The 26,857-nt window shown below is 41.3% G+C and overlaps 1 protein-coding gene across 1 annotated transcript in view; it reads left to right on the top strand.

Annotated features, from left to right (window-relative positions):
* The first annotated feature begins 1,495 nt into the window (after positions 1-1,495).
* Positions 1,496-26,857, top strand: part of phactr4a (phosphatase and actin regulator 4a) — an 83,376-nt gene continuing 58,014 nt past the window's right edge. Inside the window, exons 1-2 of the mRNA XM_080735910.1 lie at positions 1,496-1,797; positions 19,044-19,080. Coding sequence (XP_080592036.1) covers positions 19,068-19,080 — 13 coding nt within the window. The 5' untranslated portion in view covers positions 1,496-1,797; positions 19,044-19,067. The remainder of the gene's footprint in view (positions 1,798-19,043; positions 19,081-26,857) is intronic.

Raw genomic sequence — 26,857 nt, 5'->3', positions numbered from 1 at the left:
GCAGGCAGGCAGGCAGGCAGATAGATAGATAGATAGATAGATAGATAGATAGATAGGTAGGTAGGTAGGTAGGTAGGTAGGTAGGTAGGTAGGTAGGTGTAGGTAGGTAGGTAGGTAGGTAGGTAGGTAGGTAGGTAGATAGATAGGTAGGTAGGTAGGTAGGTAGATAGATAGATAGATAGATAGATAGATAGATAGATAGATAGATAGATAGATAGATAGATAGATAGATAGAACAGTAGGCCTAATCAAGGATATGCACTTTGTTATTACAGTCCATCAATGTCTGCATCATACCAAAGATGGTCATTTTTTGTCTTAAACGTGTAGTTTGTCAAAGTGATCAGCAGAGGTCAGAGTAGTCAAACTCTTGTAAACTGTTTGCAGGCTGTTGCAGTCTGCTTCAGGAAAGATCATTTACCCTGGGAAAGATTCAGTTCCTCATGCTCATATGAGACAGTGCAGTTCATTCAGCACTTTAATTTAATTTCTGCTTCAGTGTCTCAGTGAAATGCATCACACACGCCTAAACTAATTTACACCCATCTAATGGCCATTCATCTCGGAGAACAATAAATTATATTTTATATATTTATGGAATGTATAATTCAATTCAATATGGAGGTTCATTTACTGGAGTGCTTGAAATTAGTTTTCCCATTACTAACCCCCTACATCTCTGGGTAATACTTGTATTTACCCTTCAACACTTATTTGACAGCACTATAGAAGTCATTACATTTTACATCTTTTAAATAGCTACTCAATAAGTAATTAAAGTGGCCTACTTAAAGTTAGACACACCAATACTTTTTTTTCTTTTTTTGCCCCCAAAAATGAATGCAGAACTTTTACCTGTAAGTTAACACAGCATTTCTACAAAGTACAATGTTTATTTGCTACTTTACTTTTACTTAAAACCAAAGTAACTAAGTTACTTAACACTCAATTATTGATAGTGGATTCTAGATTTGTGTTTTTAGGTTATATGGACTTTTAGATAGGCAAATGCATTTTTAGATTTTATGATTTTTATTGTAATCAGCAAAATAATTCAGTGTTTTTTAATGGCACCTGTTTTTTTTTACATCTGTGATCATGCTGAAAGTTGAATAAACATAAACATGAACATTAATTAAATATTGTACTTTTTTAGTACAATTCTGAGGTATTTATACTTTACTTGAGTATTTACAATTTCTATTACTTTTACTTAGTTCTACTCCACTAAACTACAAGTAATTATTTGAGTACTTTTCCCCACTACTGGGTATTTGATATTTTTACTTAAAAGTTTATATTAATAATAAATTATATTTACCTCTGGGTGGTTGGCACGACAACCAAACAAGCCAATCCCAGCGTGGGCCGCCGTCCCTCCAGGCTATGGGATGTACATTCCACCTAGTAGTCGGGGGGGCATTCAGGTGTGGACAGAGCGCATGCGCAGCAGCAGCACTTTAATCCCAGGCAGACAGCAGTGTGTGTGAAGCGGAGCTCGAGCTAAAAAGCACAACATTACACAGAGTCTGTTTACCAAGTTTATCCACCGAAACACCGCCTTTAACGGCCGTTTCACCAACTCTTATCAACTTTTATCTAACATTAGTCCTCGCTCGTCGGGTTAGAGTTGGTTTAGAGGCGTTATTTGGATTTTAAACCCTAGAAACTAGAGTTGGTTGTGATTGGAGAGGAGAGGAGAGCAGAGGAGAGGCAGGGCGACGTTCACAGTGTCAAGAAGAAGCAACTTATTTGTGATATAAAACACTGAGCCGAGACCTGCTGTCTACAACACCAGTAAGTTTAACCTGTTTATTTATTTACTATTAAACTACTGTTAGGAATAGTTATGTTCATAAAGTGACTCTTGTCTGTCTGTGCAATGGTTAGCCCACCTGTTGCTGCTGGCTCTGTTAGCATCTATCTGGGATTAGCAGCTTTCTGGCACAGGGGGAAATAGCTGATCTACAAGCTCACAACTCGCCGCGTTCGCGGCGCACTGTGAGCTTGTAGATCAGTTCTTTTCTAGTGTCGGGCAGGGGTTGGCAACCTTTTTGACACAAAGTGCCATGTTTCATTTTGTTGATGGTGTGCCATATCAACATTTAGTTTAATTATGATGGCACCACATCAAAATGTCATGTTGATTTTGGCAGGCTATAGATAACCTTTATTTTTGTCCTCCTTTAGAAATATGTTCTTTTACATTGGGGTGTAGGCCTGGCCTAATGATCATTTGACTCAATCAATAACCCACCCAGTCAAAGTTATCAGTTTGAATGAATGTAGAGTCATGTGCAAGATGTAAATTGCATTTGATTGATTGATCAAAAAATTTAATATAGGTTTGCATAGGAAAATGTACTGTTTCGTGACAGTACCAAGATTGGAAAATGTACAGTTTCATGACAGTACCAATATTTCCAAGATTGTTATATTTCTGCCTCTTGGCCAGTTCCCACCTGTGAAAGAGACCGTGTCTCAATGTGATTTTACTGGTTAAATAAAAATAAAATAAATAAAACTGGTACAAGGCCAACTAAAATGATTACGCTCAAGAAAGCACACAGCTTATTTAAATTGAGATCCTGTTTTAACTCGTATAACATTGACGGACAATGACAGACAGACAGATGGAACACAGTACTATGCCTATGTGAGTAGGCTCTGTCACACACTGATGCCAGTGATCACCCACCCCTGTGCCAATGTTGGCAGACTTGGCACCCGGGCCTAAGGCTGCCTGGAATGCCTACCCCTGGTGTAGAGGGGGAACTAGGAGAGTGCCTAGTGGGGATCCCTGGGGAACTCTTCCCAAGTGGCTCCAGTTAGTCCATGTCATTGACATTTTTGGCTCGCTAGCTACAATGCTACCACAGTTTTACGATTGATGATGTTTAAAACGTTTAAGTAGTAAGCAAATATAGGAAAGTTATAACGAATGTCAAATGCTATTGTCATTCGTTGCAGCAAACCAACTGTTCACCCACTACAACCTCCAAAGCCCACATTTAGCGTTTGTTTATTTATTTACACATTAAACCTGAACCTTAGCTGTTGTTCCCACACTAACTCCCATAGTTGGAAGTAGGTCAATGTTAGTGAGACGAGATCACAGGGAACTGGGGGGGATTGTTCAACTCGGAACAACAACCACACTAACTAATTTGTTTATTCATTAATGGATTAATTTATTTACTTAAACCCATGTCATGAACCTGAACCTGTTACTCTGTACCTCTCACATAGATCTAGGTCAGATCACAAGAAACCAGTTTTAAGGGCCATTCACACTGACCACTATTAACTATAAAAGTATACATTTAAAAATCATTCATCATCAAGTCATGTGGATGGCACTCATTGTAAACTATATAGTTATATGTACCCTTATAGTTATCGTGACCGGTGGGAATGGCACTTTAAGCTGGGGAAACTATTCGACTTCAAACTAGGACCACTCAAAAAGTATGTAAAGTTGAGTGGTTTCCCCCCCATCTAATCTGGTTTCATTCACAACTTGTCCCTTATGTGGGCCGTGGGAAAATGGACAATCCTGCTTGGTCATGCATTGTTTTGAGAACACTGTGAAACAGGCTAGAATGTTTGAACTTGAGGGTAATAGGATTTTTTCTCCCTTTATTTAATGTGATCTGTTTTGTGTGTGTGTGTGTGTGTGCGTGCGTGCGTGCGTGCGTGTGTGCGTGTGTGTGTGTGTGTGTGTGTGTGTGTGTGTGTGTGTGTGTGTGTGTTTGTGTGTGTGTGTGTGTGTGTGTTTGTGTTTTGTTGTTGCACTCATTGAGATGCCAGCCTGCCTCAGTTGCAGCGAGATTAGTTCAAGCAGTTAAGGTTTTGTTTTTGGGTTTGCTATTTGGTATTTTAATTTGCCTCCAAGCAAAGCGAATTCCCCCACGCATTCCAATGCACTTGCAGGCAGCTACTTGTTTCAGCAGGTACCGCCATGCCATTTAGTGCTGCTATTTAGTGGACGCACGCCCCATAGAACAACACAGGCACTGACTGAGGTGTGTGTGTGTACTAGTGTTACTATACCTCCAAGAGCCAAACGTGCCCTCAAGTATAACAGAATTTGATAAATAGACGTTGTGAGGGCACCTTTCCTGGTCCTCCCTTGATAAATGCTAGTGTTATGGTAAAGGCAAGTTAGGAGTACATTTAGGGAAAGATTCAGGATAGGATTAGACATCTATACGTTTAGGGATATTATGTCTGATTTATACTTGGTTGCATACTTACTTGTGTCCTGCACAAAAAAATAGCAGATCTACGAAACCTACAAAATGTCCACGCTGCGACACGTTGTGAGCTTGTAGATCTGCAGTTTTAAGGTTAGGATTAAACATGTCTAGAAGGACGTAATAATGTCATTCATGCAATTGCCTCTCTGATGTTGATATGCCCACAAGTATAGTAATACAAGCGTGTGTGTGTGTGTGTGTGTGTGTGTGTGTGTGTGTGTGTGTGTGTGTGTAGAAGAAGAAGAAAGCCAAACACAGCTGCTGATTTATTGTGTTGACTCTAGATAGACGCCATCAGAATCAGCTGCATTGTTTTATTGTGCTTTATGTACAGATGATCCGGCATTCCTCAGATACCTTCTTTAGAACTGGTGTCTGTGTTTATATGTTCATGATTAGCCCTGCGTTACACACTGCTACACTAACAGGATGGAATTGATCTATTCTGATCACTGTTAGGCAGAAACCTCTTATCTCCATATTTAGTGTTTTTCTTTTGTAAATTAACGGTCTACTTGATCATACTACAGCGTCGCTCAAAAGTAGTTTCGAACTTATTAATGCGTTTCTGGTCCACGTAACACTGATAAGAACTAGATGCGCGTGCAGGTCGGTACCAAAATTAGCCAATGAAACCAGCGCTCCCCAAAACAACAGGTTTGGGGATTGGTGGAATTGATTACATGATACAGTCACCTGTGCATTTAGTCTCAATGTTTGTAAACAAGAAACGTGTCTATAGATCGGCTACTTTTGCTATTTTTGAATTTCAATCCTGAAAAGTAACAGTTTTGGACATATGAGGTTTCCACCCGACAGAGACGAAGTAACCTAATTCATAACGGATTATTGATATTTATGGGGAATGCTTGAGAGAAATTCAAAACAGAGGCAAGTTGGGCAACCAGAATAATGAATTAATTATATTGTCACACCACGGGTTGCTTTTTGTACAGTATAAGATCCATTATTTTTAGCTGTCACAGGAAAGGGAAGAAGTAGAGAGAGCAGAACAAGATTGCGGAACAAGTCTAATCAACATTTTGTGCGTATGCTTGTATAATTTGTGACAGATAAAACCCTCTTGATGGAAAGAAAGAACAACGGAAGCAAGGATTACTGATAGGAGCAGTGTGAAAAAAGCATATGCATACTGTATACAAGCAGGTCAGATTTTGCAACTATTCATGGCAAGCATTAGCGATAGCTACAGTAGATCTTGAGTCAGCTATTTTCAAAAAAATCTAGAAAAGTTGTCAAAGATTTTTGAATGTTTCTGAAGCATTTCAACAGCACAAATCTTGTTTGAGGGTCCCTGGCCTAACATATTTTCAGAAGGGGGTCCGTGGCCAAACACCTAAATATGTAGGTGACCTTGACCTGAAAGAGTTTGAGAACTTCTGATTTAGATAATAAACATAGAGTGAACATTTGAATGCAGCTATGTATGTGTGGGTCTTAACTCTCAAATACCTGGAACGCGCCCGAGTCGCGTTAGATTTTAAGCACTTTAACCACTATTTTATGCCTTAACCATTGAAAAATAGCAGATATACAAGCTCACAGCGCTGCACCGAGTGCCGCGCTGCGAGCTTGTAGATCTGCTATTTTTGAAAAATCGTGAAAATGAGTGCAAGTCTTTGAATATCTTTGACCCGATCTTTGACCCGACTTCTAAATCCTTCCTCTAAATCAGTGGTTCTCAAACTTTTTCATGTCAAGGACCCCCAAAATTACAGGTATTTAACCATGGACCTCCGTCTCAAAATATGTTGTTCCAGGGACCCGCCAGAAGCAAATATTTGAGTTACAAATAATCGCTTTTAAATAGATATATTCAAAGACTTGCAAAGAAAAAATCATGATTTTTCAAAAATAGCAGATCTACAAGCTCGCAGCGCGGCACTCGGTGCCGCGCTGTGAGCTTGTATATCTGCTATTTTTCAATAGTTAAAGCAGTCAATAATCGTAGGCCTAAATGGGTTAAAATGAGAGAGAACGTAGAGGCTGTGTTGTCACGGTGCCATTACGGGGCCTGCTGATGATGACAAGCGGGCTCATTGAGACCTTAGATGCTGCTATTTTTCCCAAAACAAACCCCAACTTGCTGCTTTGTTTAGAGAATGCCAGGCCTGCAGAATGAAGGCTGCACAATGGATGATTGTATCCACACCCCCACCCTGTCCCATCCCATCCTAGATCCTGCAGTACTCTAGTAGCCTTTTTGTCCCGGGTGTGTATTGAGCTCTCTTAATGAGCTCTTTGGGGTGCGCTGAATGAATAAGCAGGGCTTGGTTGTCTGTTATGCATAATGAGCTGCCCCGTGCTATGCCTGCTTGTGTACATGTTATCTAGATTATTTTCTAATCTCTACCTACAGTATAGATCAGACAACCACTTACTGTATGTCATTATACTGCATCATTCCTGTCAGGCAGAACACTTCTATTTCTGCACATGCATCTTCCAATGTGTAGGATAGTGACACGCCCACTTTAGTTCCCAGTTCAGGGCAAGAAAAAACAAGTTTTCTTTTGGTTCCAGTTCCGTCCCAACTTTTAGAGTTCTGAACCAATTCATTTTCAGTAAATGATGCATTTATATAGCGCCTTTTGTCCAAGGTGCTTTACAGAGATTGTGCATTACAGTCACTCATGCAAGGCACCAACCTGCTCACTGGGAGCAACTAAGGGTTCAGAGTCTTGCTCAAGGACTCTAAGACACTAACTCTGGGGGAGCCCGGGATCGAACTGGGAACCCTTAGGGAACCCTCCGTGTTCTAAGACGGCAACTCTACCCCTGAGTGGAAACCTTACGGCCCATTTGGTTCCATTGGCAACACTCTCAGAGTGCTTGAAATGTAAAGGTTTGGGGACCAATGCACTCGCCTTATGCGTATGACTATGAGCTTCCAGTGCTATGCAAGTAATGCGAGGTGTCTTGTCCTGTCATGTCTGGTAGGCGTGCACTCTTTACCAGCCTGTGCACCGGTGTGATCATATGCATTATATAGTGAGTTCAGGTAAAGGCCACAATCATGAGATTGAAGCTTTTCTAAGCAAATCTGAAACTTGGGAATAGATTAGAGGGCTAATTCAAAAGGTATTATCTTTTATGCACACATGTACTTAAGTAGTAAGTAAACCTTGCAGAGCCATGAGACCCTCAGGGCAGGAGCCTATCTCTTGTTTCTGTTGCGTGAGGCAGCTTGATGTACATCATCCCCTGGACATGATGCTAGTATGTCGTAGGGATTTACCCCCCAACCCTTGATTCTGGGTGCCAAGCAGGGAGGCACTGGGTCCCATTTGTCTTTTTTGTGTGTCTTTAGTATGACATGGCTGGGCACTCTAACCACAAGGCCGGACACTCATCTTTAAAAAGAAGGGGATAAAAGGGTCTGCAACTGAAAAATGGGTCCCCACAGTTTGGGAACCACTGTATTAGAGGGACCTGTTGGCTGTTGGGTCAATTTGTCATAGTTGCAGATTTATGCAAATAAGTCCTCCTCCTGACTAACATATTCGTTCAAAGTATATAGGATTATGTGTTTTCTGAGAAAGATATTGTCGCTGTCGGGTAGAAACCAGCTATCTAAAAAAAAGAAAATAGACCCAGAAGGTCGCCGACAAGGCGCCCTAGCTAAATCATTAGAGCATGCCCTGGGCTACATCTGTACAAGATTTGGTGCTTTTAGACTGATTAGCACGAAAAACCCTAAGGCCCCAGACTATTACTGATTAGAATGACAAAGTCCCCGTCACTGTCTATTGCCACCTTAATGGCCCAAAACCTCCTAACTACTACACTTGAGCTCTGAGTAAAGTGATGATAATACAAGGACACATTTAAGTATCTGACAATGTATAGTCACCATACCAACTTTGATGAGGCAGTTTTGTGTTTTTATTACATTTTTATTTATTTATAGCTGGTTTCTGCTGGTTTCTGCCCGACAGCAGAGATATTGTATTGTTTTTCTGTCATTGTGTGGGTTAGCATATAGCCTATCAGTAACAGAGAATCCACTTGACAACTACTGTAAGCCTTAAGCCTTGGCATGCACAGGGGTTGGGATGATTCCCCCCCCCCATCAGCTGTCAGCTGTGTTCCTATTGACAAAAGTCCATGTTTCTGTCGGGCATATCTCCGTAATCCTTTTCCCCTTTTCATAAATGAATGTGCTAGTTCGTCTTACTACAGTGTCACACAAAAGTAGTAAATAGCAGATCTACAAGTTCAAAACATGTTTGACAAGGTTTGAACCTGTAGACCAGCAATTTTCTTTTTTGCTATTTTTGAATATGAATCGTGAAAAATAACAGTTTTGGACTCCATCCAACGCATCCGTATTCTTGGCACCGTATCATAAAAGTCGATCATTCACATAAAATAGCCTATCTGCAAGCGTGCAGATGGGCTATTTTCAGTGAATTTGTTTAACCGATTGAACCCTAAACGTCGACCGGGGCTGCAGTGACTTGAGGCAGAGGTTCCCGGTTCGATCTCCGACTCCTCCCTCCTGGATTACTGTCGAAGCTCGAAGTGCCCTTGAGCAAGACACTTGAACCCCTAACTGCTCCCCGATGAGCAGGTTGGTGCCTTGCACGGCTTCCTCTGCCATCGGTGTGTGAATAGAATACGTGTTTGTCTGAATGTGAGGATGTAATGCATGTTGTAAAGCGCCTTGGATAAAGGCGCTATATAAATGCACCATTATTACCATTTTAGACGCTAATGTACAGTACATGAAAGGTATGCCGCGACTCATTCACTTTTCACGCATTGCAATGAACGTACATAAATGTCACGGCCCGGATCACCTTACCAAACCTGAATATCTGGCTTCCATTTAGCCGTGTATGCCTTTGTGCTGCACTCTCTGCTCTTATTATGCGGAGAGAGCGAGAGAGATCATGTCAGGGTACTGAATGATATTCAAACGCAAACATGGAAACCAGACCTGGTCAAAGAGCTAGTTAGTGGACGTTGACTCAGACTTTGAAAATTCAGTGAAATTGTGTCAGGACCAGGTGTGTGTGTGTATGATCCCCACAAGTATAGGAGCTTTGAGGAATAGGCATATAGGGTTGTCATGATGACATTTTACATTATGATTAATTGTCACTCAAACAATTTCGATTAACGATTTTCATTGTGTTTTTTGTCGTTGACAATTACATTTCCGTTTGACTTTTGCGCTTTGAAGTTGCACATGGCAGATATGACACATAACCTAAATATACAATGAAATGACTGACATATTTGACAACTTTATACTTAAATCGTCTATTTCCGCTATTTTTGAAAATGTTTGAAAATATATTTGAAACATTCAACATGGAAATGATTATGACTATTATGTTTGTTTTTGTGGTCAAAACAAGATTTGTAGGGTTGGGTTAGAGTTAGGCTTAGACATTTAGTTGTTAGGTTTGGAGTTATGTCTGATTTACACTTCAATTGCGAGCTGGTGTCGTGCACCAACAATAGCCGATCTACAAGCTCATGATGTGTCGTGCTGAGATGCGCTGAGAACTTTTAGATCTGCTAACTTCAGCATTCCTAAAATCACGGCCCACAATGTTGATATGGTATGGAAGTAATACAAAAGTGTGTGTGTGAGAGTTGTACACACAGCTTGTTGGCGTGGTGTCCTCAGGGCATACACGTTGCATTGTGGGGGCACTCCTGTCTCCTGTCTAGGCTGCTCCAGTTTACTGTGTGTGTGTGTGTGTGTGTGTGTGTGTGTGTGTGTGTGTGTGTGTGTGTGTGTGTGTGTGTGTGTGTGTGTGTGTGTGTGTGTGTGTGTGTGTGTGTGTGTGTGTGTGTGTGTGTGTGTGTGTGTGTGTGTGTGTGTGTGTGTGTGTTAACCCTGCTCACTGTTTGCTCTCCTGGCTGGCCAGTAGACACCACAGCCAGTGGGCTTGTTGTTGTCAGTCGTTTGTTGCACGGAAAGAAATAGGGCTGCAAAATATCGATTGCTTTCTTTGGCGATCATTCTGTCCATTCGATTTTTAGATCAAAATAGTCAAAAAGGGTGGTTTTAAAAATGTATTTTGGACCATCAGCAAATCGATTAACCATAATTATTATTAGCAATATTTTGTACTTCAACATCCAATGGTCTTTATACATCAACAAATTGATTAACCGCGCCCGCTGGCCTAGTGGTCCAGACGCTTACCACATACAGTATATGCTCTGTGCAGCCTGCAGCGAGTTCGAATTCCGCTCCTCACGACCTTTGCTGCGTGTCTCTCCCCATCTCTCTCTCCCTGTTTCCTATCTTCACTATCCCTTATGAATAAAGGCAGAAAAAGGCCCCAAAGAATATAAAAATGAATTCAAATCGATTAACCATAACCAAGAGTTATTTTATACTTCATCACACAATGGTCTATAGTGAAAATCAATCACCACGTATCTGCAGTTTTTCACTATTTTGCAATGTAAAAAAAAAGAAAAAAAGATTGTTTGCCCAATACTTTTCCCAAAATATGGATCAATTGCTTATTCCTAATCGATTATGCCTTATTCGATTCATAACTTGTTGTGTTTTATAGAGACCAGAGTGCTGGCCCCCCTCTGCCTCCTGCAAGGAGAGCAAAGACATCTGAGAACTGAAGTGAGCCCAGTAGCACCGGAGCTCACCTCTTTATGTGGTGAATAATTTAACCGCATCAACCCCTATGCTTCCATATTCTGGGGTTAAACAAAATGGCAGGTCTACAAGCTCGCCATCGAGTCACAACGCAACACTGTGTGATCTTGTCAATCTGCTTCAATTTCTTACATTTTACTGTGATATACACATGAAAATTCAAAGTTATATCTGTGAGTTCAAGTTTGTTTGACAAGCGACTTTAATCGACTTTTATATATAAAAAAAAAAAGAGAAACGTTTTTTTTTTTTTTTTTTTGAAAAATATTTTTGGACCCCATTAAATCTAGTAAACATGATTTCAATCGCGATTTTGCATGTTCCACCCCCATACAACCCCATCTTTCATACAGGGCAGCCATCTTTGCTTACATAACATGTAAAACATAATGGCTATTTTCTCAAGAATGCCTGAACGGATTTCCAATCTGATTTTTTTGTTTGAAAGCTGTGAACAGCCTGCACAAACATGGTGCATGATCTGTGCATGGGCGTGCATGATCTGTGCACTATAAATTACATGGAAGTCTATGGAGACTTAGGGCGGGGAGATCCCAAAGAAGGCATATTTAAATGGCAGTAGATGAGTTAAAGTGCCTCAGGGATTTATACTAGTGAGTTTTCTGTGTTTTGGAAAACTGTAATCAAAGGGAATTTCCCCCGCGGGGATTATAAATGATCTATAATTGTAAATGAATCATTAATCGGTAGTCTAAGACAGTGTTTCTCAACCACTGCCCCTGAGAAGGGTCAAGTGTACCCCTTGAAACTGCTTGAAAGCCAGTATTGTATTTATAATTCTAAAAATGATTTAAACTAGTGAAAACAGCCGATCTTCAAGCACACTGTGCTTGTAGATCTGCTGTTTTCACTACTGTTGTGCAACAGCCTTGTATGATGAAGCAGGCCTTTACTTTGCGAAGAAACATACACATTTGAAACTTGGAGATACAAGGTTTCTTCCCAACAGTGACGATATTTACACCCTCGTATTATGTTGGTGTGCCCATGGATTCTTGGGACATGAAAAGTGTGCCCATGCAGAAAAAAGGTTGAGAAACACTGGTCTAAGACTCCACACCTCTGAAATAGAATGTAGTTTAATGATCTAATAATCCCAGACAAGGGTCTCTGAGACACAATCTAATCATATGAGGGTCTCGGGCCTATTAGGTAGGGCTGTAATCTAGCCCTGTTTTAGGGATTCGAACTTCGGGGGGATTTTCCGAACGGACCATCGAACGTTCGATGGTTCGTTCGGTTCACCGAACCATCGAACGTACTGTACCCATGACTGTACCTTTAACCAGCTAAAACAGTGTAGGAAATGTTTTAAATGCGCTGTTTTAACCATTGAAAACGCGTGGATGCGTGGCCGCATTAACACGTAGGCTAACACTTGGAAAATCCAACCCAATCGGAGAAAATGTTGCACAGTTTGTTGACGAACAGGCTCAATGTATAGCGGAGTCGCACGGATGATGATCACGGCCGGACTACACCAAAAAATGTGCACATACGCGCGTACTGTCCGTGAAGAGGCTCGCGTATGCGTAAACGCTCCAGGCTACACCAAGGAGGGAGTATATGTGAGGAAGACCAGATAGTCTATGTACAAAACGCATAGGCGTGCTTAAAAAATAGAACCGATCCTATTTTTAGGGAATGCGTATCCGTGGTTCGCGCTATCCGTACGCCTGGTGTAGCCGGCTGAATTGATATACATTGGATCTATCCAAAACGCACATACGCGCGCGTGCCCCGCATACGCACGCATACGCACTGACGCGCGCGAAACGGCTTGGTGTAGTCCGGCCGTAAGACTTGGTGAATGCGTCGGAGCGCGTCGCGTTCGGGCTGAACTGGTCTCGATGTAACAACCCCAGAAATCGCATTATAGATCCTTTAGGTGGTTGCAATGAAATCCATCTTTGCTCATGCTTAGGAGAAAGGCTGTTTAATCTTTGGGTGCGTGGATGGGTGTTCGCTGTTTAGAGCACACACAAGTCTCTCTCTGCCCAGCTCAGAGTCCTGCCTCTCACTTTACTGTCTGTCAACAAGCGTGTGTCAGCGAGGCGCTGTAATGGTTCGCGGCCCCAAACAGGAGCGGAATTGGAGCGGAGGACGGTCCTTGATCGCTCCAAGCTGTTCTGGTGCATTTTATAACTACTTTAACGGTCACCATTAACTGTTAGTGTTTACCGGTAGGCCTAACTTATTTCGTATTTGGTTATCTCTACTACTGTGATATTCTGAATAGGCCTATCACATTCTGATAATTATTTTTCGTGTAAAAAAAAAAGAAGAAAAAAAAAGAAAAAAACCTGAACCCATTAATTTCGAACTTCGATTGCCAATGTAACGAACGAACGTTCGAATCCCCGAAGGTTCGCTTGCAGCCCTACTATTAGGTAATGAATCAACTTGACACGAAAAAACTTGGTGTACCACAGCCTTGGTTCACTGGTTCTCAACTTGTGGTTCAGGAGCCGCAGGGGTCCTTGGGTGGGTTTCAGGGGATCCCTCACTCCTCAGCCTAAATAGCTGCTTGTAAGGAGCCAAATGAACCCCAAATTGGTCTTCTAGATTTGAGGATTTACAGTGTAGTAGCAGCTTTGGCTCCCAGAGGCAGAGATGCGTGTCGTCTCTGTTGGGTGGAAACCTCAGATGTCCAAGACTGTTACTTTTCAGGGTTCAAATTCAAAAGTAGCAGATCTACAAGCTCAAAACGCATCGTTTCACGCCGCATTTCAAGCTTGTGGATCTGCTACTTTTGATCTTTTGAAGTTCCAACTCATGGTCCTGTTTAAGTGTTGCACATACAGTAGACTACATGTGCTGTAGTGCTGTATGCAGCTGTCACACACGTGTACATACAGTATACATGCAGTGTTAACAGCTGCCATGTGGAACCAGTCCAGACAGATTCACAGCTGATCAAGCAGTGGGCCTACCGTCCTCGCACTGTATCACACATCTATGCTGCTCTTCTATTTCCTCTACTGTATGCCACGTCAACTAGCTTTGCCTAAACGTCCAGGCTCTCACTATTTGGTGGTAGTAGTAGTATTAGTAAAGGAGTCATTTACTCTATTAACTAGGGATGCACCGAATATTGATATTCGGCCGAATAGTGCCAAAAAACACATAGTCTTTTATTACAAATGTACAATGTACAATAGTAAATAAATAATTCTACACAATAAATAAATATATGTTTTAAATAACTGATCTCAATAGGTTTTGCCATAATCATGTCGCTCTACAACAGACGAACAGAGGCACTGCCATGACTGCAATTGTACCAAAAAAGAGAAAGTATAAATAATTAAGAATTCGCTATTTGGTATTCGTTTTTTGGCCAAGTGCTTCCTATATTCGGTATTCGGTTTCGTCCAAGACTTTTACTCCTAACGGTTGCCCGACTGCCCGTGGCAAGTAAATAAAATGTTAGGGCAATGTTTGCACATTTTAACATACATTTTATAAAGGAAAATGTACTTTTCGGGCAAGTGGGCTTTTGGGCAGAAGTAGAAGTAGCAACCTGTACTTACCCGGCAGACAAGTGCCTCTGTTACCTTAGTGTCACTGTCAACTATGCCTGTTGGAATGGCATACATTTGTTGAGCTTAGGAGGAAGTTGTCTTTGTCTAATCTAGTTTTGAGTTGCCTTCACTCTCCAGTTATCCGGGTGCACAGCAAACCACACAGCTCACCTGTAGAAAGCAGTGGGGGAAAGATACTGTACATAATATCCCTGATACATAATATTTTGAGATGAGGTTCGGCAGCTAAATATATATCATTCTAGGGGTCTTCTTCTGTTCTGTACGTCTTCCTCTGTCACTCAGGCCACCTGCATGTCCTCTCCCACTGCATCCATAAACCCTCATCTTTGGCCTTCCTCCTCTCCTCTTGCCTGTCAGCTCCATCTTAGTTTAGTTTTTTCCAAAACCATTTAGCTAAAGGCCCAAAACACATAACTTTTTATTTTTTCATTTTATTCATGAAATAGTTTTGTTTTTAATTGAAAAGTTGCCATTTGTTTTAAACTTTTGTAAATCTTTTGTAATAATCCGCTAACCAAAGACTGGTCCCGACCCACTGTTTAGGTGCTCTTATGCTGTCATTTCTGTTTTTGTCACTCCTAATGAGATACGGTAGCCCTGTATCTCAATAGTTGTGAACTTGTAGATCTGCTATTTTCACTGAATGTTCACCTATATTCACGAGAAGCGTCAGGATAAATGACAGTTCAACTAAAGCTAGCTCATATTTGGAAGGTGTTTTTTTTAACATATCTTTGGTCATATCGGCAAGCAGGGTGTCTTTTTACATAATACATGGTGTTGCATAATTCCTAACCTAATTCATTATAACTTGGCATCATTCAGAGGTAGACCTAATCTGCAGAGCAATTATTATAATGATGTTAATCCATTTTGATCTTTCAGCTCTTTGGGCACTACTAGGCTAAGTAAGGTCTGCAGAGTCTACCTGATACACACGGTGAATTCAAAACCCAGATATCCAGCTGCCACTGCAATGTAAACTACTGTAAAGGGGACCTTTGGTCAGACCAAACATTACAAAGTGCAGCCCGATACTGGACTGCTATGATTCCCCGCCCGTTTTGCATCACCTTGGGTTTAAACTTTAACCGCGCGTACAGTTACCGTTGCCTAGCCAATAGCAATAGCACGCCAATAGTGGCATCTTTTGAATTCCTAGTACGATCAGGGAGCAACACGTGTTGCGTCCATTGCTTCATTCATGCTTATCATGTGTGAGTCACCGACACTGATTTAGTTTGGGTACTATGAACTCTTTGAGCTCGAAGTCCCACCTTAGAAGGCTATCTTTACCTGTAAAGTAGAGCTGTACTGATTATTTTGTTAGTGATTGATCCTTTTTATTATTAATAGAATCTTTGAGAAGCATGTTTTTTTCCCCCTGATGTTATTTTGTCCTTGCTGTGGGCAGAAACCTCTTCCTATTTTAACCCATTTAGGCCTAGAATTATTGAATGCTTTAACTATTAGAAAATAGCAGATATACAAGCTCACAGCGCTGTGTAACTCAAATTTTGCTTCTGGGGGTGGTCCCTGGAACTAGATGTTTTGAGATGGGGTCCGTGGCCAAATACATATCATTTTGGGGTTCCTTCACATGAAAAGGTTTGAGAACCACTGACATAGTAGTCTCTCAAGAACAGACTAACTGTCTAAGCTCCAGTGAAAATGACCTTTTCTTTGACGATGGCTAGCCAGATTGCTGACATCATCTTTTTTTCCCATAAATGAATGCCCTACTTCATTATACTGCAATGTCACAAAACAGTTGCCCGAAATAGCCTATCTTCCTTGTAGATCTGCATTTTTGGAGCGGTGAAAGCGCTCCCAATAGACAGGTATGTCCGTGGGTATGTCCCTGGGTGGGTGGGTGGGTGGCTGGGTGGCTGGCCGTGTCCGTAGCCTGGCAATACCTTGAGTGGCCACACACAACACACTAGTTAAAGGAGGGGCGCTGTTTTGTGCAGGCCAGGCACACTCACCACTCACTCACACAGACACACACACACGCACGCACGCACGCACGCAAGCACGCACGCTCAGATTCACCGCTCCACTTCGAACCGAGGTTTGATTTCTTTTTCCACGACAGCAAACATATATCAATAAATACTTGTGCTAGCTTTGTCCTCATTGGAGAGCACCTGAATGTGCCCAAGGGCGTGTTCATGTTCCCACAACTGAAATGTCACCCCGCTGACACTAAACCCATTAGACCTGAGGCCCATTCTACAAATGTCTTCTAAGTCAGGGGTCTTCAACGTTTTCAGGCCAAGGACCCCTTAGTTGATAGAAAGATGAAGCAGGGACCCCCACAACCGTATCATAGATTTCATATAGGTTCGTTTGACAGCACGATCATCAGTGTATTTTGGATTCATGTCAATTTCTGTTTTCAGACATTTAACCACTTGAACCGTCAAGACCTAATAAACTTGACCTTTCTCTCTGTACATAGTCTGCTCTTTTTCCCCCGTCTACACCAAATCTCTTTACTGCAAGGCATTGTGAGCTTGTAGATCGGCTATTTTCGGCTAAAGTTCTCAGAATATGGACACGAGGATTCAAGTGGTTAAGGAGAAAAAACTTTCTATCACTCAAAGATTTGGAGGACCCCCTGTAGTAACTCTGAGGACCCCCTAGGGGTCCCAGACCGCCTGTTGAAGACCCTAACGGCTTTCTGAAAAAGTATAATAAAAAATAATTAAAAAAAAAACATAATTTGACTTTGCTATATCAGTGGTTCTCAAACCTTTTCATGTCAAAGACCCACACAGTGATTTGTATATTTGGCTGTCTGCCCTCCCCCCCCCCCATCTCAAAATATGTTGTTCCAGGGATGCCTCAGAAGCAAAGATTCTGAGTTAAAAATATTCGCTTTAAAAAAATATGGATGTATTCAAAGACTTTTTCCACAATCTTTCAAAAATATCTACAAGCTCGTAGCGCAGCACTGCAAGCTTCTAGATCTGCTATTTATGTATAGCCAGAGCATAAAATAACGCTTTATTTTTTTTCCTCAAATCTAAAATCACACAGATGCTTCCCCCAGGACACCAGTATTTACAGCCGAACCCGTGTTTGACCTCCTGACCCCCATCATGTCAAGACACAGGGACAGTGTTCCCTGAAGCCTTTCAACTTACTGCTTGATCTCTCGGGTGTATCACCTGTTGTCTGGAAGCTCTGACAACATGGCACAGTAGCAGAACTTAACTCTTGTGTTTCTCAACCTTTTCATCAGGTCGTAGAACGGCCTGGTCAAGAGAGACCCCTTGATCATAGTGTTTTCTCCTTCATTTGCATTTTCCAATGACCACCTTCTCATTCTCCAACAAGCTCACCGCGCGGCACTCAGTGCTGTACGGTGAGCCTCATCCCCCTGCCTTTTCTGGGAAAAAAACACAACACATGATGGAGCTTATGCATAACCCATTTCTTTACACACGTGACAATACAGTTGATTCTGATTCCAACTCTGTGTTACCGACCCATAAGGGTCCATTTGGTTCCTAACTATCAGTCATTTAGCTGGGGAACCCCCCTCAAGGACCCCCAGGATCCAATTAGGACCCCCCTAATTGGATGATCTATTTTAGGAATCTGTGCTATGAAATTCCTGTCCGATATCCATTATTATAATAATTGCTGTTATGGCCAATAACCGATATCCCATAAACCATCCCTAATTTTGATTGTTTGTTGTTTCCATCCATGGCCAAGCAAAATGACTTATTTTGCACTAAGCTAAATAGGACAGACTTGGTGGGCAAATAGCTTTTAGATTAATCAATGCAAAATTATATGATAGCTGAGTAAGCAGACACAATAATGTTGGCTATGGACTAGACTGTGTCTGATTGGCCCGGATAGATCCTCATCCATTCACACAGTCCCCAGCTATTTATTAATGTCTTAATATTCTTCTTTTCTCTGTTGATTCATTGAATACATAGACTGTTGTGTTATCCTTTTAGGGGGCAGTGTGACTTTAATCCAAATAATACATGGGGAGGGATATTCTAAAGTTATTTATGCAAGTTCTAAAGTATTTTTTTTATGCCTCATTAAAAGCACCTTTGATTCATAAAATATACTACGCAATTACATTGTTGGCTTTGTCATGGCTTCATTGAGACTAATGTGTTTATGCTTTAGCTATCAAAAAATAGCAGATGTCTGTGCAGCGCTGCAAGCTTGTAGATCTGCTATTTCTTTTTAATCGTGAACATTTTTGCAAGTCATTCAATATTTTGACCCGATTCTAGAAATCTTCTAAATCCTTCTTCTAAATCAGTGGTTCTCAAACCTTTTCATTCCAAAATTGAGTTTTATTGCCAAAATTAGATGTATTTGACCGCAGACCCCCGTCTCAAAATATGTTGTTCCAGGGACCCCCAGTCGCAAAGATTTGAGTTACAAAGCTTTGCTTTGAAAATGATATATTCAAAGATTTTCACACGTTGCACTTGTACTACGCAATTACATTGTTGGCTTTGCCATGGTTTCATTGAGATTAATGTGGTTCAATGTGTTTGTTCCATTCAGGAGCTGACTGGACTGGACCCTGGGATGGAAAATCGTGGTAAGTGTTTTTATTAGTTTATAGTTTTTATTTGTTTCAATATAGTGTACCAGCGGTTCTCAAAGTGGGGTCCTTGAGCGTCCCCAGCAAAATGAGTTTTATATAGATTCAAACCTTTTGAGTTCAAAGGTGCTGCAAGTGATATTTCTTTGGTAAAACAAAAGTCTCTATAGTTCACTATTGTGATAAATTACTCTAGAGTTTGTTTTTTCAGTAACTTGGGATCTTGCTGTCTCTCCGGCACTTTAGTATAGCGAGTATGTCTATTAACTGGAGACACGGGGAAGAATACAATGATTAGTATGGGGACTAGGGATGGGACGATAAGCGATATTATCGTTTATCGTCATAAAAAAAACACTCACGATAATCGTATTGTGGAGATTTAATTTATCGTGATATCGTCCCCCGTCATGCACTGGGATCAATTCACCTTTTATTTGCCGAGCTGCATATCCGGTACCACTTAAACCCTCTATAATTGGTAAAAGGTGCTTATATTGTACGTACTAGATACGTTTCACTCTCTATCAAATGTCTTTGCCAAGAAATAGACGATCTACAAGCTCACAACGCGTTGAGTTGCGACGCGTTGTGAGCTTGTAGATCGGCTATTTTTTTGGCAAATGTTCGGCTCCAGGATAACAGATTTTGGTTATCGCGATAATATCGCAAATCGCGATTTTCTTTTGCCACAATAATCGTGATATGAAATTGTCATATCGTCCCATCCATAATGGGGAAGTAGAGCTATTTTAACACTCATTTGAACTCTGTGGCATTCATTATACGGTATTTTACGTGCAAAACTTTCCGAGCAGTTATTGGACAATTGTGTGCAACCAAGTGCCGCAGGGCAGGGCTCCCAACTCGTTAAGAGGAGAATTAATTAAACTAAGCCTGCCTGATAAACTTCATCTGGCATCATGCCAACGGTCCTCATTAACGATAAGGCAATTTAGCTTGATGCATTATGGAGCAGATTAGAGCGCAGTCTGGATTCTAAAGTGGTTGACAACATGCTATCCCTTTGCAGTGCAGGGCAGTGCTTATCAACCTGTGGGGCAGATGACAGTGAAGTGATCATTTCAAGGACTTGTATGACCTTATGATATCATAAAAGAGGAGAGAAAAAAGGCCATTACTGCTTCAAAAGTAATGAACAAACTATATGATAAAAACTGATCAAAATTGGCCAAATTGTCAAATATAAGAAAGAGGCAACAAAATGTGAAAATAGCCAGTCTACAAGCTCACAACGCCTTGCGTTTGCGGGGCGTTGTGAGCTTGTAGATCTGCTATTTTTACAACATTTAGGTTCCACACAGAGATTCCAGGCTAATGTCTCTACGCAGTGATATTAGTCTGGTCACGTCAGGCTAATTTTGTATTGCCTTAGTCAAAGACGGCGTGACAGATTTTTCTTTCTCTTTTTCTTGAAATGATTAAGCAATATCACTGTTTCTATTTTTAGCAAGGTGATGATTTTATGGGGTCTATTTAGAGATCTAATGTCCTACCAGTCATAGTATCATGAGAACAGAGAGTGGTGAGTCAGTCAGTGGCCTCTGTGTTTACGTTATGGGGCAGGTTTTGTTCCGTGGGGTTGTCTCAGTATTGAAGTTCTATGGAGTTGTACTGTAAGGGGTTGGCAGTGTGTGACGTGTCGAGACAATCGGGTGTTCCTCCCAAGTAGGCGTGGTTTCGAGCTTATGAGCAGTGGTGGGAAAAGTACTCCAATTTTTTAAGTAAAAGTATCAATACTGCAATGTAGAAATACCGTTACAAGTTAAAGTCCGGAATTAAAAATGTACTTGAGCAAAAGTACAAAAGTATTGGCATCAAAATTTACTTAAAGTACCAAAAGTAAAAGTACAAAATTTTTGAAAATAGCAGATCTACAAGCTTGTGAACTTGTAGATCGGCTATTTTCAAATAACCTTGGTATAAAATAGGGCTAAAGTTGATTAATGTATGTTTTATAATATATATATATCATTATATTGGAGTAAAAGTACAACAATATTTGGATCCGAGATGTAGTGGAGTAGAAGTAAAAGTACTGAAAACTGGAAATACTCAAGTACAAATATCTCACAATTGTACATACAGTAAGCACATCAGTACATACCGGTAAGTAAATCTACTTAGTTACTTTACACCACTGGTTATGAGTAGGCATAGTTTCTGTGAGGTTAAGGTTAGGTGTAGGCATTGTTTAACTGAGGATAAGGTTTAGGCACAGTTTGACTAAGTTTAAGGTTTAGGCTTTGTTTTATTGAGGTTAATGTTTAGGCACAGTTTGACTACGTTTAGGGTTAAGGTTTAGGCATAGTTTTACTGAAGTTGAGGTCCGGGTTAAGGCATAGTTTTACAGTGTATACATGACCACGCCCACCCAAGCCAAACACCAAAGAAAGAGGCCCTCCCGTGACGTGTCGTCGAGGTGTTGACACAGCGGCCTATCTGATTGGACCTCTCCCAGAGGACACACCTGTAGGTTAGCGAGGCCTCCCGGTGTTCTGTTCCCTTCTCTGAGAGAGAGAGACACACACACACACACACACACACACACACACACACACACACACACACACACACACACACACACACACACACACAGTCACACACAGTCACACACACGCGCGGCCTCCAGTCTCATTTCAACACAGTAGATCGTTAACACCGGACCTCACTCACGTGGCTCAGTGTCCGGGTGCTGTTACTGCTTCAGTTGGTCTTCTGGTGACATCTGTGGATTAAAATTAACACCTGCAATGGCTGTGCAGTCTGAACATATGAGTGAGTGAAAAGAACAGTTTTTCCTCTATGTTGCTGTGGGATAGTTTTTAGGTTCTTTTAAGGACGTTTCCTTTTAGTCTGCGGGTGAATTGACTATGACTACTAGTGAAACACACCTTGTTTGTATTTTCGTAGCTAGAAAGTCGTGAACTGAAGTGAGATTGTGATTGATTTAGTGCCCAGCAGTTGTAGAAGTTGTTTTTTTAAGCCAGTCTTAGCATTCTTAGGGCTCGAAGACTTGATTAAAGTATGTTGTAGGGCTATCGATAATTTTCTTGTGGATCATAATGTGCCCAGAAGTTTTTTAAGCCAATCTTTGGGCTCGAAGACTTCGATAATTTTCTTGTGGATCATTCTATCGATTACTTTTAAGAGTTAAGTGTTTTTAATTTTTTATTTCATCTAAACGAATCAAAGCGAAGAAAATATATACTGTATATTATTTTATAATCCACTGATGGATCACGTTGCGTTGTCAGCTTGTAGATGTGCTCTGTTAGCAATTTCTAATTAAAATAGATCATTTTAAATCAACGGTCTTCAACAGCGGGTCCGAGACCCCCTAGGGGGTTTGTTGTAAGAGGGTACAGAGTGAAAGATCAAGCACTGTATATTAATTGTTGACGTTTCAAGTGGTTAAATATCTGAAAACACAAATCGACATGAATCCAAAATACACCGATGATTGTGCTGTCAAACGATGATGAAACGATGGAATCTATGAACAGGTTGTGGCGGTCCCTGCTTCATCTCTCTCTCAACTAAGGGCTCCTTGACTAATCAGTTAAGTTAATTAATATGATTAACATTTGCACCCCTGTACGGGCAGGCCTCACAACAACAGGAGGAAGCGACAGTGCTTTTCCAAAGCAACGAGGCCATAGTTCAAACAGATTAAGATTGCTTGATCTTCTCATCCCTGTCTGGCCCAGCGTGGACAGACCAGCACGCTTTAAAAATAAACTGTCACTTCCTCTCTTGGATTCATGCCCTTAAACCAGAGGTCTTCAATGTGTTCAGGCCAAGGAGCCCCTAGTTGAGAGAGAGATGAAGCAGGGACCCCCACAACCTGTTCATGGATTCCATATAGTTTCATCTTTTGACAGCATAATCTTCTGTGTATTTTGGGTTCATGTCAATTTGTGTTTTCAGATAATTTAGCCACTTGAACCGTCAATACTTAATAAACTTGACCTTTCACTCCGTACTTGGTCTACTCTTTTTCCCCTCTACACCAAACCTCTTTGCCGAAAATAGCCGATCTACAAGCTCACAAGGCGTTGCAAGCTTGTAGATCTGCTATTTTTGGCTAAAGTTCACAGAATATGGACGCTAGGGTTCGGTTGGTTCATATAAAAAGGATTGGAAGATCTGGAGGCCCCCCTGTAGTAACTCTGAGGACCCCCTAGGGGTCCCGGACCCCCTGTTGAAGACCCATGCCTTAAACTGATACGTTTCTGGCACTAAAATCAGGACGTTTGAGTCACTCAAAAGGATTTCAGAGAACGTTGTATTTTGGTTCTAATTTGGGTCGTTCAGCAGCGTGATGCTTTTCTATCTCACGGGGGCTGTCATGTGTGATGAGGCCAGCGCTGTGGTATTTTTCTCTGAGTCAGCGGGTTATTTTTATCGTGACAAAGCGGAAGATATGATAAGAGGGAAGGAAACTGTGACAAAAGTCCTGAGGCGGATTTTAACCCATTTAGAATGGGTACACTACACATTATTGTGTATTATTATTTTATGCTTTAACTATTGAAAAATAGCAGATATACAAGCTCACAGCGCGGCACCGAGTGCCGCGCTGCGAGCTTGTAGATCTGCTTTTTTTTATTTTATCGTGAACATTCGAATTTTGACCCGATTCTATAATTGTCTATGTTTCTATGTCAGCAATCTGGCCAGCCATCGTCAAAGAAAAGGTCCTTTTCACTTAACTGGAGCTCAGTTAGTCTGTTCTTGAGAGACTGCTATGTCTGTGGTTCTCAAACCTTTTCATGTGAAGGACCCCCAAAATGATATTTATTTTGCCACGGACCCCCATCTCAAAATATTTAGTTCCAGGGAGGGACCACCCAGAAGTCAAATTTGAGTTACAAACGTTCGCTTAGAAAATACATATTAAAAGATTTGCACTAATTTTCGCGACTTTTTCAAAAATAGCAGATCTACAAGCTTGCAAGCTTGTATATCTGCTATTTTTCACTGGTTAAAGCATTCAATAATTCTAGGCCTGAATGGGTTAAGTTGATCTATTTGCTGCGTACTGTACTGCTGTGAAAATAGCCGATCTACGAGCCCACAACGCCTCGCAACGCAGGGCAGCGGTTGTTTCTGGACGCCCTGGGGGTATTTTGGAGGGGGAATCCCCGGATGACGGTCAAGTGACAATTTCAAGGACTTTTAAGACCTTTTTGATACCCGGGAAAAGAGGAGAAAAAAGACCATTACTGCATCAAAAGTAATCAACAAACTATACGATAAAAACTGATCAAACAAGAAAGAGGCAATTATTGTGAAAATGACCAGTATCGGTAGAACTAAATGTAATGCCTCGACACAAGTGCTTGTCAGGGTGGGGCGTCCCCAGTTCAGATAGGATTATTTTGGGTGGTCACAGCCTGAAAAGATTAAGACCCATGATATCTGTACTGTACGGTCTTATCTACAGAATACTGTGCATTTATTTACATATATTAATAATTATCCAAAGTGCTTTGCAATGTGTGTTACATTCCCCCTCATTCATACACAGACGGTGGAGTAAACCATGCAAGGCACCGACCTGCTCATCAGGAGCTATCAGGGGGTTCAGTGTGTCTTGCTCAAGGACACTTCGGCACCAACTCGGGTATCCTGGGATCGGTGGCTCTACGTCAGGGTTCCCCAATAGGCGGCCCGCGGGCCATTTGCGGCCCGCGGGGGGCTACCGTCTGGCCCACGCCAACCCCAGTAATAATGGTGGTATAAGAGCAGCAACAACACTAGTATATCGTCGTTGTCGGGTGGAAATCTCGTATCTCCAAATTTGTACGTTCTTTCGCAAATCATACAAGACCGTCGCACAAAAGTAGTGAAAACAGCCGATCTGCAAGCACACAACGCCTCGCACCGCGAGGCGTTGTGTGCGTGTAGATCGGCTGTTTTCACTAGTTAAAATAATTTAATAAATGATAAATGCAAAACAAACGATTTTGGACGTACAAGATTTTCACCCGACAACGACGATATCTGAACTGTCACTAGAGTAGCAGGAACGCCGCCCCCTGCAATGTTGTGGCCCTCGGCTCAGTACCCTAGACATAATTCGGCCCTTGGGGAAAACTAATTGGGGAACCCTGCTCTACGTCCCGAGCCACTGCCGCCCCATGTAGTTTTAGTACAGCACATGAGAAAGATTGATGATTGATGCTACTTTGTATTTTATTTTTTTATTTTCCGATATATTCTGGGATATAAAGATTGGACAGCAGCACAGTTTTATGTGTAACCTGATCTAAAACCAGGGGTCTTTTTCAGGTCAAGGACCCCTTGAAGCAGGGACCCCCACATTACATATTGTGTACAAATCTGGGTTGCAGATTAAAACAAATCTATATAGGTTGACCTACTATACAGGTCTATTGATATGCATATAGGCTTGTTTCTTTGTGAAAACAGTTGTCGAGGTGTGAACTTGGGTGGGTGCGAGACCCCGGCTCAGAAAAGATATGGGTCGCCGGGGGCGCGTGACCCAAGACCACGGCAACACTGCCCATCACGTACAGCATTATGATCTGATGATGATTGACAGCCCGTGTTCACTATCATAATGACATACCTTACCTGTCATATTCAGTGGGTTCTGATGAAGCTGAAACGTGTTGGTACTCGTGTTGTTATGTTATCTTTGCCAGCCTTGCTATAATGAAGTTGTCAGTGTTTGCACAACGGAACGGAACTTCAATTTGTTAGCTCTCTCTGTTATGTTCCATACATCACAGTCGACCTACACCGTCTCACATTCCACACACATTCTCCACTCATATTGGCGGTTCAGCTCTCATGCCATGGCCCTGGTTGCCCACTAGAGAGCACTGTTGTACTGTTAGCCTTGCAGGTGTGCCTTTTGTCAAGCAGCTTTATTATGGTCATAACGTTTTTAAAGGATGCTTTGAATGACGTGACAAGACACATTTATGCATTAACATCCTGTGAGTGAGTGTTTAAAGCACACCTTATACAGACAACTTCCTGTTCAATTCATCCATGCTAGTAGCAGTGGTGTAAAGTAACTAAGTACATTTACTTAAGTACTGTACTTACTTGTTGTAAAATGTTAAACTATGTTTACTTTACTGGAGTATTTCCAGTTTTCAGTACTTCTACTCCACTCCACTACATATCAGAGCCAAATATTGTACTTTTACTCCATTGCAATTATTGGACAACTTCAGTTACTAGTTATTTTGCAGACAATGCGTCGTGATGCAACACATTGTGATCTTGTAGCTCCGCTATTTTCAAAAGATTTTACATTTTATTTTTTTACATTTGAAAACTTGTGAAATGGGACCTTCTGCACTACTACTTGGTACTTTGGTACTTGGAGTACATTTGGAATTCCAGACTTTTACTTGTAACAGAGCATTTCTATATCTGTGTACGTTTCCCGCCACTGTGCTAGTGATTGCTTCATACACGTAGAACTCGTGTGGTTTATAAGCTTGTTATGTTTATCGCTGAATATGCAAGAAGGAAGAGATCAAATCAGAGCAGTTCTGGCAATGTTGTGAAAACATGTGGTTTTAAAGCTGTTTATTTCTTGGCCTTTAGTTAAAAAAAGGGAAGTAGGAAGTAGAACAGGAAGAAGAATATGATACCGAGAAAAGATAGCCTACTGTATGTGTAAATGCAGAACAAGAAACTAAATACTGCAACCCTTATAACCCTAATATGATATAGTAAAGATTCTAACTCGACCAGTCAAATAAAG

The sequence above is a fragment of the Nannobrachium achirus genome, assembly GCF_963921795.1.
Source record: "Nannobrachium achirus genome assembly, chromosome: 10".
NCBI classification, from domain to species: domain Eukaryota; kingdom Metazoa; phylum Chordata; class Actinopteri; order Myctophiformes; family Myctophidae; genus Nannobrachium; species Nannobrachium achirus.
The sequence above is the reverse complement of the archived record's forward strand: the minus strand, read 5'-3'. Positions and strand labels throughout refer to the sequence as shown.